General features: G+C 36.9%; 1 protein-coding gene across 4 annotated transcripts in view; it reads right to left on the reverse strand.

The window, feature by feature from the left end:
- Positions 1-19,447, reverse strand: part of EDNRA (endothelin receptor type A) — a 33,330-nt gene extending 13,883 nt beyond the window's left edge. Inside the window, exons 1-3 of one of the 4 annotated variants that reach the window (XM_005499864.3) lie at positions 19,107-19,447; positions 15,706-16,186; positions 2,937-3,064 (exon numbers count right to left, since the gene is read on the reverse strand). In XM_005499864.3, the coding sequence (XP_005499921.1) occupies positions 2,937-3,064; positions 15,706-16,107 (530 nt within the window). In that variant the 5' untranslated portion in view covers positions 16,108-16,186; positions 19,107-19,447. Of the gene's footprint in view, positions 1-2,936; positions 3,065-15,705; positions 16,187-18,312; positions 18,481-18,965 lie in introns of those variants that run through there. The other 3 variants (XM_005499865.3, XM_065061912.1, XM_021284031.2) reach the window with 3 other exon arrangements.
- Positions 19,448-19,655: the final 208 nt, after the last annotated feature.

Genomic DNA, 19,655 nt, shown 5'->3' on the forward strand with positions numbered 1-19,655 from the left:
CAAATTGAGATTTGTAAGGCCACTGAATCATTTCTGATGCTCTTCTATGCACCCTTCATGATTTCGTCATTTGGTAAAGAGTAATTCCAGAATTCTAGTTAGCCTTCCAGTATTGGTCTCATTAATGCAATATGGTTGTGGTTTTTGCTGTGGCCCAGATTAGTTTTTGGAACAGTTTGGCTGAATTTTACCATAGTGGTATCTAATCAGAATTTTAAAAGAAAATGTATTGTGGGCCTTAGGAAATTCCATCAAGAAATATATAAAAATTAAATCATGGACTGTAGCTTGTCTGTGGACTATCAGTCCCCTATACCTGCTGTCTTACAGAGTAGGTGCTTTTGTATCCATATTCCTTTTGACTGCCTCAGAAAATTAGTTGTTCAAATGGCCCACTAGTATTATGTATTTCTGTTCTGCAAGTCCCATCAGCCCTTTATAAGAAGGAAAAGTCATACAGAAAAGATAAGAGACTTGATCAAGGGCATAAGAAGCAGTCATTGTCAAGGTTAGTAGCAGAACGATTCCTAAATGACGCTGCTGTTGCTGATATTGATCTATTCTTCTTCCTTGTGAGAGATCACAGCTGTTCTTCGTTTTAAAGATAGTGTGTTGGTTGCGAAGCTCTTAATACAATAAATCTCTTTTTGCTTTGTTTTAGTGGTAAAGTCTTGACTTATCTAATACACTTACTGGAAGCTGGGCCAGATGAAAGTATTTACCCTGAGATTACTGTTCTATGCAATTTGGTATGCAGCGGAGACAAGAAGAGAGTGTATACATATGAAATGAGATCCATATCTTCACTCTTCTTCTTGAAACCATTTCTCCATCAAAATCATTGTGCCTGAGACATAAGCAAGAGTAAAAGCTTGGGAAGGGAAATATCCTTCCTCTTAATCACAGTCAGGCACTGTTTAGAAAAGAGTCAGACTATCATCACCGTCATGACCTAGAGTTTAAAAATGCCTGAGAGGCATCTGAAACAAATGTGAGCTTCCTGTGAAGGGTGAATGGCTGGTTTGATGTTTTCTGTCAGCTTCTTAAACCCTCTCTACATGTGAGTGGACATTGTTCCCCCTGGGCATGCACAGTTAAACCTTAATACACTGCCAGTGCAAGTTCCTTTGTGCAAGAAGCACTAGTAATGAGTAGAGTTTCACAATGGGATATAGTCAGCAGAGAGACCAGCCCTTGTTGGAAAGAACAAACATCTTTTTTGAAATTAAGGCTGTAGTCTGCAAAAGGGACAGAGAGTCAACAATTATAAAAGCTATGGAGCTCTGAATTCATTACACCAATTGACTCTTATATTTTTTGCACCTCATACAATGCATTTCCATTTCCACCCAAAATTACTATAAATGAGATATTTTTCAGAAGCTTTTAAAGAAAAAAATAACTTGCCTGTAAACCAGAAATAGTCCAGGTGTGACAGCACAGAATTCCGTATTCACTAATTTTCCATACTAAAAAGCAAACTAACTGATGTTGAATTTTATATTAATGTGTCTATACCACTTCCACTGTCCAATATAATGTGTTGAATGTGCTGTCAGATCCTGATTTCACAATGATTTAACCTAGATTCACTTCATGTTAGCCAATATCAGAATCTGGCTGCATACATCTAACACATATTCTGCAACCCATTACTAGAGTAGCACCAGATGATAAAGAATATGTCCTTGACAAAGCATGTAAACTGGGGAAGGAAGTTAAATAGTCTGAGTCTGTTCCCATACAAGATTTTATACTCAAATGGAAATGACGTGTGGTTGTTGTGAGGATTAGCAAATCACTGGGTGTAAATATAAATATACACGCATATATAAAGAGGTAGTTTCAGCTGAGTTACCTCCAATTTATGAAAATATATGTAACAGTAGGACTAAATCTAGTGAAGCTGCATTGGTCAGAATTTATCTAGCAAACTGTTTGTTTCATATGTGCTTGATCTAGGATTCCTTAGAGCAGTCAATGGGATTGTATTTTATGCTGGGCAAATATTGTTGGAGAAGTAGAATTCTTTTTATAGTTCTCAGGCTCAAATCCAGAAATAGAACACTGTGTTACAGTATTATTTTTTGTGGTTTGTTTCTGCCTTCAGTTACTGATTTACTACTGCAATAAGGAACTCTGTCTCAGGTACAGATACTACTAAGTTACGAATCCATAGCAAACCTGGTACACCAACTTTTTATGTAATACCAAACCAAGATTAATTTTGAAGTTTCTTTTACCTTTGCACCACCATACTAATACATATAATGTATGTTATTTATCAATATCTCTTGTATCAGAATTTCTGATATTTTGGACTAGAACATGATCAAGTAAACTCAAGACCAATAAAAATATGTAGCTTTTAAATAAGTGAAGTCTTCATCTGCTATTGCCGTATATGTTTGAAGAAAAAAACCATAAAATAACAAAAGTCAAAAGCACCTTAGCTGTTGTCCTACCAAAAAGTTTATGTATCTTACTGAGCACTGTTAGCAGAGGCATTAATTTTCAGACTATAAAAGCAAGTTTCCAATGTGTTTTTCAATAAAACTCGATTACCTGTTGTTTTCAAAATAAACACTGTCCATAGGCAGTGAGTTGAAAAAATTAAGACTAAAGATTATGATCCTGTTCAAATACAAAACAAACATGAGATAATGTGAAAGAAAAAAGTCTGAATATTAAGTCAAATCCCAATACCTTTTTGTCTGATAAGGGAAATTGATGTAATGCTTTACTAGAGTTTTTAAACAGCTTTAAAAAACTGTAAAGTTAATTAGTCCAATGGCTTCATATTATACTTGGAGCCACAGATGTGGTACTTTGTTGTAGCCAGGGTATCAAAAAGCAGAATGTAAGCATACTGAGTGCTCCCAGTTTTAGGAAAACTGCAGAGGCAAGACTAGTGTCAAGAGTAGAACATACTGTACCTGTCCACACTAAGGGCACAGAGATTAAGGACGGTGATTCCCACTGATGCCTTCTGTATAAAGGGAAGGAATTTGCAAAGAAACTGTCCAAATTCAGAATCTCCAAAAGGCCACTTCTGAGCAAGGAGCTAAAGAAAAGATATAAAATAATCAGAATACTTAAACAGTAACTTTTATGTAACAATTGTCATTATTAATTTCATGTCTTGGACGCAGCCATTGTAACCTTGAATTCTCCATACCTCAAGCATATTCTTAGTACTGGGTGAATCTGGGAAGTAACCACTGCTGTAGAAATACAGAGGGTTAAAGTTTAGACTTAGGTGTTGACCTTATACTGTTGTAATAGTAACTTGCATTGTGCATAGTGGCTTCAGCCACTAGTACTGAGTAATGAAAATCTAAGTCAGCTCTGTCATAAGTGGTTGCAATTACCATGTCCCAGATCTAAGCAGTCAAAGCGTAACTCACAGTTCATAATGAACTATCTCAGCTCCAAATAGTCATGCTGCACGCAAGTAGATTCTTGTCATTGTAAATGAACCACTGTGTAACTCATGACAATATTCACTGCCAGATTCTTAAGTGTGTGGAGAAAATATGCAGGCTGTACTACAAGGCAACAGAAAGACAATATTTGGAAATATGTCAGTGAGTGGCTGGAGTTTACTATTTCCAAGGAGGCATTTACATAACAAATATGAATACACTGATTCCTGTGAATAGTTCTGAATAATTAGCATGTAAACAGTAATCTGTTAAAGCTTTACAGAAGTATACATACAAAATACAGGATACAAAAGTATTCAGGCAAATCAAATTACAACTGACTGCAGAGTCACAGAAGATCTCCCTTTACTGCGTGCCTGGCAGTAAAATGATACATTACTTTCAATATAAGTAAATGTAATAAGAGAAAAATTATTGAGGCCATACGAAGTACTGAGCTCAAACTTAGCTGATTCCACTCAATAAAGGGGTCTTACCACCACCATGAATAGTTCATCTGAAAACAAAGTCACAAAACCTCATCAGAATGTGAAGAGTCACTCTTGCACAACCATTTTTTTAAATCTTTTTCCCTAAGTCTCTGCTACAGAGCCTTTGTGAGGGGTAGGACACTGAGTTAAGAGGTATCTCATCATCAGGGGATGTTGTATCCCCTATATAAACAGGGGTATACTTTAAGCCTTATTAAACAAAGGCTAGGACACAGAATATTTTGATGTTACCATCTAAATTTGTAGACGTTTTTATTTGCTTCAGAGGAAGACAGCAAATGATACATTATGGAGTAACAATTATAAGCCAAAGCCAAGCTTCTGAAAGCTTCTAATTCCTAACCTTGCAGAACTTTTGAAGATAGTCAGATCCAGACCTGGGACTGTTTTATGGAACTAAAACAGATGTAAACTTCACAACAGTTTTATTTTCAAGTGCATGAGATGGAGATAAACTGGTGGTACAACAAGCGTTTCAAATAAATACAGTATGTGTTATGTGACACATACTGTCACTGGACAAGAGTTCAAAATGCAAAAGGGAGAAAAAGGAACCATACTTTAATCTGCACAAATGCGCACGGACTGGAGCCGTTGCATTCTGCATGCAAAAATTAGTTGTGTTCTTTCGATAATAAGCACAACCAAATAATCATATATTTTTAATATTTTTACAGTTAAAACTGAACAAAGATTATACTTTTTGGAATATGGTTAAATCAATAGAAATTTGGATTGTTGTTTTCAGAGTTTTCTTTCTTGCAGACATGTTCTGCTAGGCCATCTTTGTACTTGAATAGGCTTTTTGCTTACAGTAAGTTCACGTTTTGAGAGTAATCTTTGCAACCACAAGATCTAGTGACTTTTTTTTAGTAGAAGCTTAGGCTCTGGAACACATTCTTCTAATAAAAGTGAGTGGATTCTCTCTGCAGAATTAGAAAAACAAATTTTGGTTATATCTCAGGACTAGAGTATTCAAAGTAAACACTTTATTTCTATTTAAATTACTGTTAAAATGAAACATGCCAATCATCACTACCTTTAATAATATAAATGTTAACTATGGGGAGTTAAAATTACCATGTGTTGTTATCTCAGTTAAGGTAGGAGTTAACCTTTCTATTTTTTCACAGCATGAGTTTTTTAGAGCACTTTGCTGTAGTACAGGATGTTTACCACCGAATGTCAAATTTGTAGGAATTCATCTTCTCTTTAGAGTCAGTCCTGATCTGGCCTTATCACATCCCCTCTTTTATATACCCATTCACCACAGTGCTAAATTACGTGTACTTTTTTTTTTTTCCCACAAATAATGTCTCAAAAATGCTAAAAGCAGCTACATATATTTCTGTAGGACCATACTCATATTGTCATTTGATGACTTGTGTTTCAGGACAGATTTTAGCAATTCATAGCTTTCAGCCAAGTGGATGTTAACACCATGAAGCAAACTTACGTGTATGACTGCTTGTTAAATAGGAAACACATTATCCATTAGGCATTATATTTTCTACCAGATTACTTTTTCTCTTCAGCTGAGTATTAAAAGTAGATTTCTCAACATAAGCTATAGGATCAATCCAAGTTTGTCTACTCCGTGTTTCCTGAGAATTTAGAATATAATATAAATAAATATAATTATAAAATAATTATAATAATATAAATAAATATAATATAAACATGTCTCCATTTGCCCACTCTTGCCTTCTTCAAGGAGACCTGAGTGTCTTACCATCATGACCACAGCAGAGAAAATGCTAGGCCCTTGACAATGGTATTCCAGTTTAGGACAATCATATTTGATGAAAGCAAATTGCTCTTGTGCCAGAAGGCTAGGGAATGGATCCCTAGGACTAGTTATTTAACTATTGTCAGTACCTTCAGTAACAAAGGTAATGAGATTATACCTGCAAGATGTTGATTAGTTCTTCTGATTTTATATATATTTATACATGGAATGAAATACATTGAAAGCTCCAGCAGAGTTATTTTCTAGATAGATTCACAATGTTATAACAGATGTGTGCAGGGCATATTATTTCCTTTTGCCTGGAACTCTGGCATGAGGCTTTAATTTATGTTGGGGTTGTAGAATAAATGTTGGAAAAAGAAGAGGTGATCTGAGTTTATGGTAATTATCCAACCAGTTGTAGTCATATGCAATTTCAGCACCAGACTCTTGTCTAGCTTTGCATAAAATCAGAATAGTTTTCAGGCACCTGTGGCTGATTTATAAATGGCACTGCCTGGAGAAAGAGACCGTAGCAAACTTTTGTCAGTCCCTTGTGCCAACCAAAGCCCCCAAACTGATTTATCATTATAGATCACACTTTAAAAGGCAACTGAAAGCTACCCACCCATTCATTTATGTGCACTGACTGTGGCTGTAGTGTATACCCAGCAAGAGAAATGAACAAGCACTTTGTAGTGACTGTGAAACTCTGTTACTACAAGGCAAATATTAGCTTCAAAAAGAAAAGTGTTGTACTTGAAAAAGGTTCACCAACTCATTACTCCTCACGAGGAAGCTTTATCGTGGTTCCAGCATGTACACATCTTTCCCACACCCCAGGGAAGCTCTACTTTTTAAGATTAAAAGTATTTTATTCCTTTTGTTTCTTGCACTTTTCCACTAATTGAAGTAAGATCAGTACCAAGTCATTAGACATTCTTTTCAAGTTGATTTTAATCAAAATCACTGGTATCAGAATTAAGGTATTTGATTTTTTAAATTAACATTGCAATCATTTCTGTGGGTATACGCAGTTATCGTTCTGCATCAGCTATGCATTCATTACTTCTCCTTGGATCAGGTGCCAGTTTATCATTCTGTAGATATTTTTAGTTGGCAAATCTGATCCTGTCTTTGGGTTTACTAATTTTACATCAAAACAAGGACATTGCCCTCTGTTCTGGCCTAGCAGGGTACTGAAACTTCAGAGGGAAATAACACATTTATTTTGTATGAAAAAATGGGCCCAGAAATGTAATTGAATTAGTCCTGATTTATTTAGGTACAGGATAAGAACTGAGACTACTGGCTCTGCTCTTTCAGTGGTTTTGCATGTTTTAATATTCAAACAAAATGAATACAAAATTTTAGCAGATTACATTTTCTCTCAGTGAACATGGATAGGATAAATCAGTCCTATCCCAACTTGTATCACAGTTCTCCATGACTTGGTCAAATGGATTGTGCTTTTGCAATCTCACTCACAAAATCTCTGAGGTTTCAAAATAAGGCATGTGGCAAAGGAAATGCACTTTTCCCCTTGTGCAGTTTGCAACTTGAGTATTTCATACAAGTTCAACTGTGGTGCAATTCCTGAGCAAGAAAAGAGTGTAGTCAACAGCATATTTTTAAAGTGAAATCAGAAACTGAGATTTCAAGGTTCTACTGTTGGTCTTAAAGAAACCTCAGCAAAGTGACCAGTCACAGCTTTGAGCATCCCCCCTTCTCCGCTGCTTTATATGGCTTCTCTGCCCTGACACTGCAGCTTGGAACAAACAAGACAGCAGCGCTGAGAACATTCCTTTGCAATGATTTTTAATGTCATTCAGTTGATTTTATTCTACTGCTGTTGCTATTTTCTAACCCCCATTAGTATGCTAGCTGATGTACCAAACACAGATGAAGTCCCACTGTGCATCCCAAGCAATTTATATATAGTCTAAAAGAGAGAATATAATAATTCATCCACGTGAGTATTCACCAGTACATGCTTATGTCCATCCACAGTGTTTATCTAATGCTGGGCTGATACTGTGTGTTTATAGGCAGATGATGACCCTGGAGCTCAGCCCAAAATAGATGGATGGGATTAGGTGCTGGATATGAAGCATCTCTGAGCTGCTCTATAAAACTGCTTCTGTTCAACAACTACATGTCAGGAGGTACTCTCTCATAGAATCATTTTGGTTAGAAGAGACCCTCAGGATCATCGAGTCCAACCATAACCTAACTAGTGCTAAACCATGTCCCTAAAAGCCTCATCTATGTGCCTTTTAAACACCTCCAGGGATGGTGACTCCACCAGTTCCATGGGCAGCCTTGTCCAATGTCTGACAACCTTTTCTGGGAATAATTTTTTTCCTAATATCCAATCTAAACCTCCCCTAGCACAATTTGAAGTTATTTCCTCACTCTGCCACACAGCACGGAGAATGAAAGCAAAGGTTTCATGCCCTTTCCTGCTCTAATCTCATCCTAGTGCTCTAGAGTCCCAGTTGGAACCACTGTTGTGCTGACACACAAGATCTGTTTCCCAGAAACGGAACTGTGTTTCATCCAGGTAGTGCTTGCCCCTCATGACACCTCCATGCAGGATACTCTCTTGAGTTTCATGGTGTTTAAGTGTTCAGTGATAGTGATCAAACAGCTCTGTCACAACCCTGGCAGTCATAGTTCTGCTCTGTCTTCAGCAGGACAAATAGAAATATGCAGTAATGGAGACAGGGACCAAAGCAGCAGATTTCTGGTTTTATAGATAAAGACTGGTTCTATAAGTGGCCAGCATCTCCTAACTGTGGAGTAGGTGTTACAAACCCAGTGTGTTCCAGGGTGATTTCCTTTCCTTGCTACATAGCACAGAATGAAAGACAAGAGAAATTCCTCTGGTTTTGTCAGCTCAGCAGATTTGGAGGAGGGGATGTTTGTTTTTTAAGGCTTGTTTCCTCTAGAAGACATTGAGCTGTCTTGGTGAAGCTCTGTTTTAAATTGTATTCTGAAATCATGTATGCCCTTGTCTGCTTCAAGGCACGGGCCAAATATGGTACCTGGTATTATGGCTGTAATCCAGGTGAAATCTGACTGAACACAGAAGCATACAAGATCTATACCACTGAGCTGACTGCATTAAGTGACAAAAGATGACGCTTCTGACTGAAGTGTTCTTCCTGTCTCTGTTCTGTAAGACTGGTTAGTTAGGAAGAAGGGTGGGTGAGTCTCCTGCTTGTGGTATCGTGATTGTTGGTATTTTCATTCAGTGGTTCAACCAGGACCCTTCAGTCCCCATGAAACTTCATAGGACAAGAATTCACTGCATGTTCTCAAGCCTTTCTTCTCTTCCTACAGCCCATGTGTCCAAGAGAGAATTGCATTGCAGGACAATCCTCATTCATTCCTTGCTTGGGACCCACAGACTTTTGCTTATCCCATGTATGTAACTCAGCTGTGCTCCACCACTTTGCTAGAAAGAGGGAGAGCTGTAAGCATGAAGGAGAACACAGCCTGTATCAAGGTATTACTTCCCACTGCTAGAGTAAAAAGCCTCAATTTTGGGAAGGACAGTCAGTAGAGCAGAAGTAGCGGAAGATGGAGAAAAAGGATAATCTTTATAATGCAGGGCACAAGGCCAATATTGAGTATATCATGGTGACCTGATGGTTTGGGCTTCTGCTAACTCTGGCATTACTTGTTTTTTTCTTTATACTTAGAATCATGCACATTGCATCTCTTCAACTATTCTTTGCAGGAAATACATTCCTCATTTTGCTACAACCAAGAACCATCTTCTTTCCACTTTGGGTGGATAAAAGGCTGTGTTGGAAGGAAGGAAAGTTATGTGGGGATGCAAGAGAAGCACTAGAGACATTTTTTTGCCCTGAATTGCCCTATCACAGCTTTTTCTGCTGTTTTGCTCATCTTTGGCCACCTGAGTAAAGGTGACAGTAGCAGAGGGTCTCATGTAATTTCATTAATGCCTAGAGTCTTTTTCTCCTGCTTAGGCAGCTATGGAAGGAAATGTATAGTTTTTACACAAGAGAAAACACATTCTACTTCAAGAGATCCTGAAAGATAAGAAAAAATGCCCTGTTTTTGAAGCAGAACATTCTGTTTCAACTAATTAGGAAAAAAATAAATGCTAAGTTTTACGTTCTTGTTAAAATGTTTATATTTATTACAAAAATCTACTTAGTGGTAAAGCATTCCTAACAACATCTCCCCTGTGGTATTTTTGCTGTTTACAAAGTAGGATTAGTTTCTTTTTTGTTGTTCTGTGGTGTTGGCTAACTTCCCATCCTTTTAAGTAGACTGTTTCTCAAACTGTACTGCTCTTCTTCAGGGAAATGAGCTGTAAGGTGTGCTTATGTGCATGGTGATTTGTTGAAAAGAATTTTTTCAATCCCTGCGCAAAATATGGCTTTTGTTATTCTTCCACCTTTGTTGTCTTTTCTGCGTTGCTAAAGAGAGTGACAGGATTGCTAAGAAATTACTGCAGAACTGGTAAACCCCACATATGCACAATAAAAACAATTCCTTGTTATTTGCAGCATTCAGCTGATTGAAAAATAAAGAGAGCGAACATATTCTGTTGAACCCAGAGTCTCTACGTACTGTAGAGTATTTTAGTACAAATCCACAGAACAGCAAGTCAGGCATGAGGTGGGAAATTAAGGATGGAGGAGGATCTGTCTGTGCATTGAAGGGAAAATATATCCTACCCCCACAATAGACAGCTACTAGTAAAAGGCACAGTGGATCTTGAACTAAGACCTAGCATATCAAATCTCTTCCTTAACTCCTACCTTGGTATACATGTTAAACACTTTCTGCTAGGAAGCTGTAGTCTCTAACTGGAGAGAACAGATTCCTGATGGACTTCCCTTCCCTCTTCCATTTTGGGTAACTTCTTCTTTCAGGACACATCAATCAATTCCTGTGCTACCTTGAGATTTCTTCTATGTATGATCGCTACCTAGAGACATAGACACAAATAATAGGTCATGTTCTGAGAAAGTTATGTATATTTCTGCATCACACTGGGCTACGAACATGTTGCTTCCTGGAGTCTCTGCTAAGAATTCAGTGAAAGACAGAATGCAGTTGTTAAGCTGGTGGCCTTGGTATTTCCTACTGATGTTGGTACTTCATTGAGAAATATATGCTGCACATATAACAAATCTTGCTTTTTAAGTGGGATTTATTTTCTAAGTAGACTTAACTTTATAAGTGCACTGAGCGGGCTTGGCCTCAATAGTCCTTTGGCACAAAACTATAATAATGTTGCTTACTCAATTAGCCTACGGGATCAATCCCAATGTCTTTAAATATCATCCCTATTTATGTATAATATTAATTTTGTCTATAAAGGTAATCAGATATGCCAAACACTTTGTGATTGAGTAGCAATTGCTCTGACACTTAATTAATTTGCTCTGATGTTGAAAAATGTCCATGACTAGAAATGCCCCAGCTAAGTCTTCTTTACTGAAGAGAAAATAGCTGAAGATGTTTGCTTACTGCCAGCTACCTTTTACGTTTAGACTCATAATGTTCTGGGTGGACTACTCAGATTTGAATGCTGTTGCAACTAAGGAAGCATGAATACAAATTTACTAACAAAAAAGCTTAGTTTATTAAAGAAAACATCTTCTTGAACTGTCTAAGCAGTGGACACTCTTGCCTGTTTTCTAGATAGGTGACTTTCACTTTAGACCAGTAAAATAATTAGGAAAACATTTGACATTCACATGTAAAGAAACAGGTTAAAAGCTGGCTAATTTGCTTCATCTACTTTGCTATAATCTAATGGTTTAAGGAGTTAAGAATATTAAGGTGTAAGATAATGTAATTTATGTCAATCCTATCTAGGTCAGTTTTCAATAAACAGAACTCATTTAAACGTTTTTCTCTAAACTGCATGAAAATGAAAGCAGAGACAGCTTGGTAATTCTCACTAACGTAGTTAAAACTGAAATTTGCAGTTCCAAAGGTGGGAGCCTGGGCCTGGAGTGTATCTAGATCCATGAGCACAGGAAAGAACTACGAACAGCTTTTTCTGTGCTGTTCTTGCTGCTCCTCTTGCAGAACTTTAGCCATTGACAGCAGCAGCCATAAGGGCTTTCCAGAGGTTTACTGTAGCCAATGAAATAGTGGTGCTGTGGATATTCTGCTCTTCCTGCCTTAGAAAACTGGCTAGTTTCTTTATGCGAAGCACTACTCTAAAGAAGTTTTTGTGCACTGGGTCCAAACTTTGCTTATTTGCTACAAATAGACATGACAGTGATTGGTAATAGAGATGATGCAGCAGCTTTCAGTTATGTGCTATGCCATCTGCTACTAAAAAAGGAGGTATGAAACCTGTCTCTTCTTCAGCAGCAACATAAACCATAAAAGTTATATTTCCCAATCTTCTTCTCACTGAGAAGAAATCACTCTTACTGATTTGGAGGCTTTAAGCTTTGGCATCACAAATGTCTGAGATGGGTATGTTTTGGGTAAAGAGAAAACTATTTGCATCCAGGTGCTGTAATCCTGTGATTGAAAATGAAATTGTGTTAGTTCAGTCTATTAAGAATGTATTTATAACTGGCACCTTCCTTTAAAACTCAGTTTGTTACAAATGATACAATTTTTAATATTAATCTGATAGTACAAGTGGATATACTACAGGAAATTAAGTGTAATAGGGCTTTAATACATCCAGAATATCTTCAAAGGAAGCTAATGAATATTACTCACATCTCAATCCATTTAACAAATTGCTAAGGGGAATCTGCTACATAATTACAGTAATTGGGGAAAGCAAGGGGGAATTTTTGAGCCTACCATACAGTGAAGAAAGTATTAAAATGTCAAACACCTGTAACCATGTCTTTAGCTGACTTTTTTTTTTTTTTCTCAGTATCCCATCTTTGTTAATTGTGTAAATGCGTAACAGAACAATGGACTCAGGTCTCCTGGGGCTTTACATTTTCAATTACTGTAATATTATAACTGCTTCTTTCAAAGGATTTATAGAATGGATCTGAGTATCAGTAACATTACCTACGACTCATTTGAGGTTGTTTCAAAATAGTTAAGGCTACCTTATGTTTCAGGAAAGTGATTATACCTATTCTTGATATTATATTGACATAGTATTATACATTTTGTTTTATAGGATGTGGCCATCTTAATACTGTACTATTAGTTTAGTATGCAGATGAATGCTTGTTCACTCTAATTCTGATTTCAGAAATGTTTTGTCCTCCTAAAAATGAATATCTGACCTATAAGGTATTAAGTGTTTGACACCATTTATTTATGTAGGATTCTAATACATGGTTCAACATGAGGCTGACTCTGAAGCTAAAAGAATCTTTAAAACAAAGTTCAGAACTAAGTGTATAAAATACTTTAAAATTTAAACTTAAAAAAAAAAGAAAACCACTTTATTTTTTTCCTTTAAAAGACTATCACTTCCAATTTAAAATTGTGGTCACCCTTCATATTTTCACTCAACAAGAGGAGTTAAATTATACCACAGATTTTAGGATCCCTAGTGATACAAAGAGGAATGCCATTTAACAAATTTTAAAATCATCTCGTAATGGAAGTAGACATATTACTGAACGGTTTGTATGAAAAATGTCCTATAAATAATAATAGAATTTCTTAGCAGAAGTACTGAAGCTCCATTATAAATTCTACAAATGCTTCCCTGTATCAGAATACATGCAGCTAACCTTATACAATAAGGTAGTTGTATATGGTAATTTTCAAGTAATTTATTTTGGAGGTTCAAGCACTCAAAAAACTACTAAAAACTAGAATTATGCTTGTAATTGTGATTTTAACTCTGCTTTCTTACATGTGGCAATTGACATACATTGATGTCAAGGGGCTGCAGTTTCAGTCACAGCCTTAATTTGTCAAATACTTCTCTGCAGTCCAGAAAGACGTTTTCATGTAGGCTAAGGTAATCTCATTTGTATAGAGATGTTCTGGACCACAGTTCAGCTCATGATATAAGATATAGCAAGGCCAGTGAACCTATGGAACACCAAAGAATTGTCAGAAAATTAATGGAAATAATGTATTGCAAAGTAATAAAGGGAATGTAAAAAATATCATTTATTTCTTTAAACTAAACTTCTGAAGATTTTTAGGAAGACCATCAAAAGGAAATTCTGAAAGGCAAAATTAATTCCAGACTTCCCTTCCTCTTTGCAAAGAGCAGCAGCAGAGCTCTTGAAAGGTTAGAAAAAATGTGTAATAAGAATACCTGTTCTTTACCAAACTTAGCTCTGAAAAAAATCCACATTCCATTTTTCCTCAAAATTTCTTATCAGAAATACCACGAGAAGTAAGAACACTGCCTTAAGAAATACCCACAATGATATCAGGATAATTTACCACGGAGGAAGCTGTAATGCATCATGGGAGACACAGCCCAGGTTACGAGTCCAGTTCGCTAAGAATAATGAATACATTCAGAAGCCCAGTCCCACATCCCATTAGGCATCCGCACAGCTATGGAAAACAGGTGCATCTTTAATTAGCCAGAGGCTAATCTTTCTCATAAACTCATAAATAATCTACAGATATCTGCTATCTTATCAACAAATTGATTATTTAATTTTCCAGGTGGAATATTCAAAAATTTAAACTAGAATTTCCATTGAGTCACATGCATTATTATTAAGTCTTTATGCTAGTTTCAAATTATGTTACGTTAAAAACAGATAAAGTTAAAAGACTTATCTGTAATTCATACTACTGTAAGATTAGAACCAGCTACTGCATTTTACCATAGATAATATGCCTCTGTACAAATGTAACATATGGACATACACATATTTTTAGTCCATTAATGAATTTAAATTTTCATGATCTTGTCCTATCAATACCTGCATCATAATGGAGGTCAATAATTATGATGTCCATAGTTGAATAGATATAAAATATGTCCTTTCAATTCACTGTTTCCAAGATTTTAAAACCCAGTTTGAAATCACAGGACATTAGTTACAATAAAGTTATGCATTAAAGTGTTTTGTTTAAAATAGATGTAAATAAAAATTAGGTTGCTTATAAGGGCCAAAATTGTGAGGAATCAGGTTTTTTAATTATATTACTTAATGCTTTATTTACTAGCAGAAACATCTTAAGTTTTTACTGAGAAAAGAGAAATTATAATATCCTATCAGCTATACACCTGTGCACAATCCACAAAGATAGAGATAGAAGCCTACAAAATTCTTTGATGATTTTCTAAAATACTTTAATATCAGTGAAATATATTTAAAAAGGACTCCGTTCTGTTCCTTTAAGCCTGTCTGGGAATCGTGCAACTTACATTAGTAATCATATATTGCATCAGAAAAAGCACTACTTTGTTACTTTGTTTAATTAAAATGGAAAATAAAAAAATGGGGCAGGATAGCTTTATACTGGATGAAAAAATTGCTGATGGTCCTTTTTACACTTTGACAAATCCAGATGAAATTTAATATTTAAAAAATGTTCTGTGATCTAATTGTTATTACTAACACTGGAATAATTTTGGGAATCTGCAATTAATGAATATTAAATTAAAACCTTAACACTCAACTTAACTGACATGGTCTCTCTCTGCAAAGTTGTAATATGAAGCCAGCAGCTCACAGAGAGTATTTTCTGTAAAAACATAAAGGATAGGATATTCCAAAAATAGCAACTAATCCAATGCTGTACATGCATCAAGGAGGAGAAGAGTTCATAAAAAGTCCTCCCTCATAAAGAGCTGTAGTAGCTGTAATGAATGAAGAGTTCCTGTGAAATGCCCAAGGCTGCTCTTTGGTTAAGATCTAAGAGCTACATCATCTTTAAAAGGAGGTACACATTTTCTACATGGACTTGAGACCTGAAAGCAAGGTTTTTGTTGTAGAACAAAAAGGAGTTGTATTTTTTCTTAAGTGGACTACTCATTGATAAAAGAGGACTACTTAGACAAACAAGTAACTATATAGGACAGTGTACTTATAAGGAAACTGCAAGTAAATATATTGTTGTTGCATCCTACCTTGTACACCATGATAGGAATATCAATGACAATATAGATAAGGTCTCCTAGTGCCAGACTGGCTATCAGTGCATTCGGGCCATTCCTCATGCACTTGTTCTGGTAAATGATCCTCAGCAGAGTTGCATTTCCAACCATTCCAACGATGAAAATAGCACAAGATACCACTGTGTTAATGTATTTAAAAGTTTCAGCAATCTTAGTCTGCTGGGAGCATTTGACAGTTTGGTTGGACAATGGGGTCTGTCTGGTGGTCAGGAGTATGCTGGATTCAATCCCTGAGAAGGTGGAAAGGTAGTTTCCCAAGTCACTCCGATTGGTAGCATATGTGTCAGAGCTGTCACTGAGGCCAAATCCTGGAACCAGGAGCAGCAAGGAAACTCTTAAACACAAAACTTCCATTCTGAAGTCCCAAAACAGCAAATTCAGTGAGAGAGGGGTTTTTTTCAGTATTTTGGTGAGATACTCCTCACTTCCTCACCTGCAGAGAAAAACGGTAAGCAAAAAAAAACAAATCAATACAACAGGTAGACTAACACACCCTGTTTCTCACCTAGGGTAGGGTATTCGAATGTGCAATTTCTACAACACATATATATAAACACCTGTTTATAATCACTGTGCTACTGTAAAATCTAGATTACCCACATTAACTGACAAAATGCAACCACAAAAAATTCCATAGCTTTTAACAATGATATCCTGAAAAACCCCTTTGGTTTGAGACAGTTTGTATATGAATGGAAAAAATATGATGGATGGAGTTCTGTTTTAAAATGCAGTCTTGCAAGTGTACCAGCAAAGGGAGGCCTTGGAGACTGATGAATGACATTTTAGCTACAATAGGAAGTTATTGGTTTTTCATTGAAAAAGTAAGGTAACAGTACTGCATTAGTAATTAAAGGCTCTGAATTTGTTCATTTTATGGGTATTGTTGATATACTGCAACAATGAGGTTTATATTATTTTTCTTCAGCCTGGATTTCAAATGAAGACTGAAAATACATGTATTTCAAAACAAAATTTAGACCAGATCTGAAGTCCCTAAATATTAGGAGGATGACTTTTACAGTCTTGGGTTAGTCCTCTGACCAGGAAAAACCCTTCAAACTTCATGTGTCAATTTACTGTAATAAAGATAAATCTTTTGTTCCTGAATCTCCTTGTAACTCACGTTCAGTACTTAGCCACGGCAAAGTTAATTATAAAAATTTAAGCTATTTTAAAGATTAAAAATACTTGGTTTAGTATTCTAAGCAGTAATTAATGACATTTCTAGACAGGAAAGGAAGCATCATAGCATTCTCTCCCAGCAACTATGTCTGCCTATGTGTGACACCAGAGCTGGCTCCCTGCCACAGGGGGTAGATACTACACCTCCAATGGAACCCAGGAGGCCACTCCAATGTCCATTTCCTTGAAGCCTCAGTCTAATTTAGGATATTTTTTTACATGGCTCATATCTGTAAAACAAGACAAAGTGCGGCAGTGTTGCCAAAAGAAGAGTATAAAGTCAAGTATTTATAACTTTCTGATTTCTAGGGACTCACATGAAGGATTTGGGAGGATCCTTTTAAATAAACGAATCCTAATTTAATTCCCTATGGGGCTATTAAGTTAGAATTTACAGCAAGAAATTTACCAGAGGAAGAATGTGGGAGACAATTTACAGATAGAACTTCTGGACACATCCACAGTATAAATATTTACTACTATTATCCTCTTCTTTTGTGTGTGGTCTGTAAACGCATGTGTGTGCCTAGACACAGAAGTAAACGCAATGTTAACCTGAGGATTCCTGTCTGGCATGTAGAGTGCTGTCCCTCACAGACCAGTGATCCAGTTCACAGTCTTTTATATTAGTTCATCTGAGATGAGGGTCTGACCAACTGTGAGTTCCTGTGCACTTGATTTTAAAGTTTTATATACTAAATAGCAAACCCTTCTTCATTAAATGCTGTTTACAACGGTATCTCAGGGCAGTTAGCAAGTTTGCATGATGTAAGTGCTTTCACTTAGTTTCTAAATCATATGAGAAAGACCAGATATATTTGACTGTAACTCTTTTCAGGGAAGTTTTTTTATTGTTTACTATGACTATGGCTCCCTATTTTATAAATGGAAAAAACGAATCATTAAATATTTAAATGACTTTCCCTGTTTCATACTTGCCGAAGTAAATTTGATAGAGCTATGAACAGAACCCACAGCCCTATGCTTTAGTAATTATATTAGTATTCTCCTTATTTAATGACGTTTTCTTGTGAAGATTCGATATGTCTCTCGTATGAACATGGTGCTAGTGTGGCAGTCATGCAGCGAACATGCAAAGCTAGGGATAAAATTGCCAATTAAGCATCTCTTTCCTCTCTTAGAAGAAACTTTTCCATAAGAAGCAAAACTAGAAAAATTTTAACACAATAATTTCTAAGGATATTTTTCTTACAGATTCCTGACAATCCTTCATTCCTCTGTGCATATTTTCAAAATATCTGTATTGTTACACAATACAACATGCAAACTGCCTCATGTAAGTAACATACTAGCATCCGCAATAACCTTTTGTAATAGATAATCTAGTATTTTCTTCACATGTCATCTGAATACCTGGAGTGAGGCTGCTGTGTAAATCCGGAGGCCACATATATGTGCTGTGCCAGTGCTCACATAGCACTGCACAAGTAGCCGTAGATGCACAGAACAAAACTCCTAACTTGCCTGGAGTATCAAGTCAGAAAAATTCCCATACCGAGATTCACAAGAAGAGCCATTCTACTAGAAATGAAATTGTTCAAAGGAATAAAGACGAGCTAAAACGTTAACCGTGATTAATCTGCCTAAAAGGCAGCTGAGAGGTAAACAGGAGCTATTAAACTTAACCAGGGCACGAAAGCGCTTAAAGAATACTGCCGAGAAAACTACTTTCTTTCGGTTGTCTCCCACCGCGGCACAGACAGTGAGCGCTCTTTGCTGTTGGGATAATTGCCTTACAGTTCTTCCTCTAACACAAAAGAAAACATTCTCCGCTTGTAACACTATCAAAAGATCATTTCTAACATGCACTTGGCAAATCAGTACTACCTCCCCTGCAGTCTATATAGATCATCTGACAAGATCCATATATCGCTAAACTTTATTTAATAATAGTTATCCCAAGCTGCCTTGTGCCTGTTTCTTGTTCTCTCTTTCCCTCTCTCCTTCTCCCTCTTCCTCTCTCACACTCACATACACGCACGCACACACAGCTGCACCATCGTCACCTAATCGTTATCTGGAGCGCTATCGAGAAGTGCTGAAAGTGTCCCGCAGCTCCCGGCCGGGCTCTTCCCAGGCCGTGGCAGTGGGTCCTGCCCGGCTCCGGCAGCAGAAGCCGGCGCACTCACCCCCGGGGAGCCTCCTACCTCATGCTGTGATTGCTGCCGCTGCTGCTGAGAATTTCCTCAGAGTGGCTTTTCCTGGGATAGTCTTACCAGATCCTCCTGCCTGCCTGTGACTGGGTGGGATTGAAAATCTCCACCTCCGCTAAATCAGTGAAAGAAAGAGACGGACTGAAGAAGTCAGAGCGTCCCCTCTTTTCTGCCCCCTCCCCCAATTAAAACAAACCTCCAGCTCAAACTGAGCCGCTGCCAATGTTAAACACAAAGGCTGCCTCCCGGGCACAGGGGAACACTAAGCTCTTTAACTGTTTCCTCGCTGAAATTGAGCTGAGCTGCCTTCCTGGACTCATCTAAGCAACAGCCTTGGGAATCCACTAGTGTAGCTGCTTCCTAATAGCACATGAGGTTCTCAGAAAGGTTGTGTACCTGATTGAAGCAGACAACATAGGAGACATGAGCAGAGCCGGCAAAAAAAACCCTCATTATGAAGTATACAGGATTTGCTTTGCATTTTCTCTAGGTTTGGCCAGGATTATAATGTGTTTCCAAGATAATAAGTAAAACTCTATGTGT

Source organism: Columba livia, chromosome 4, assembly GCF_036013475.1.
Source record: "Columba livia isolate bColLiv1 breed racing homer chromosome 4, bColLiv1.pat.W.v2, whole genome shotgun sequence".
NCBI lineage: Eukaryota > Metazoa > Chordata > Aves > Columbiformes > Columbidae > Columba > Columba livia.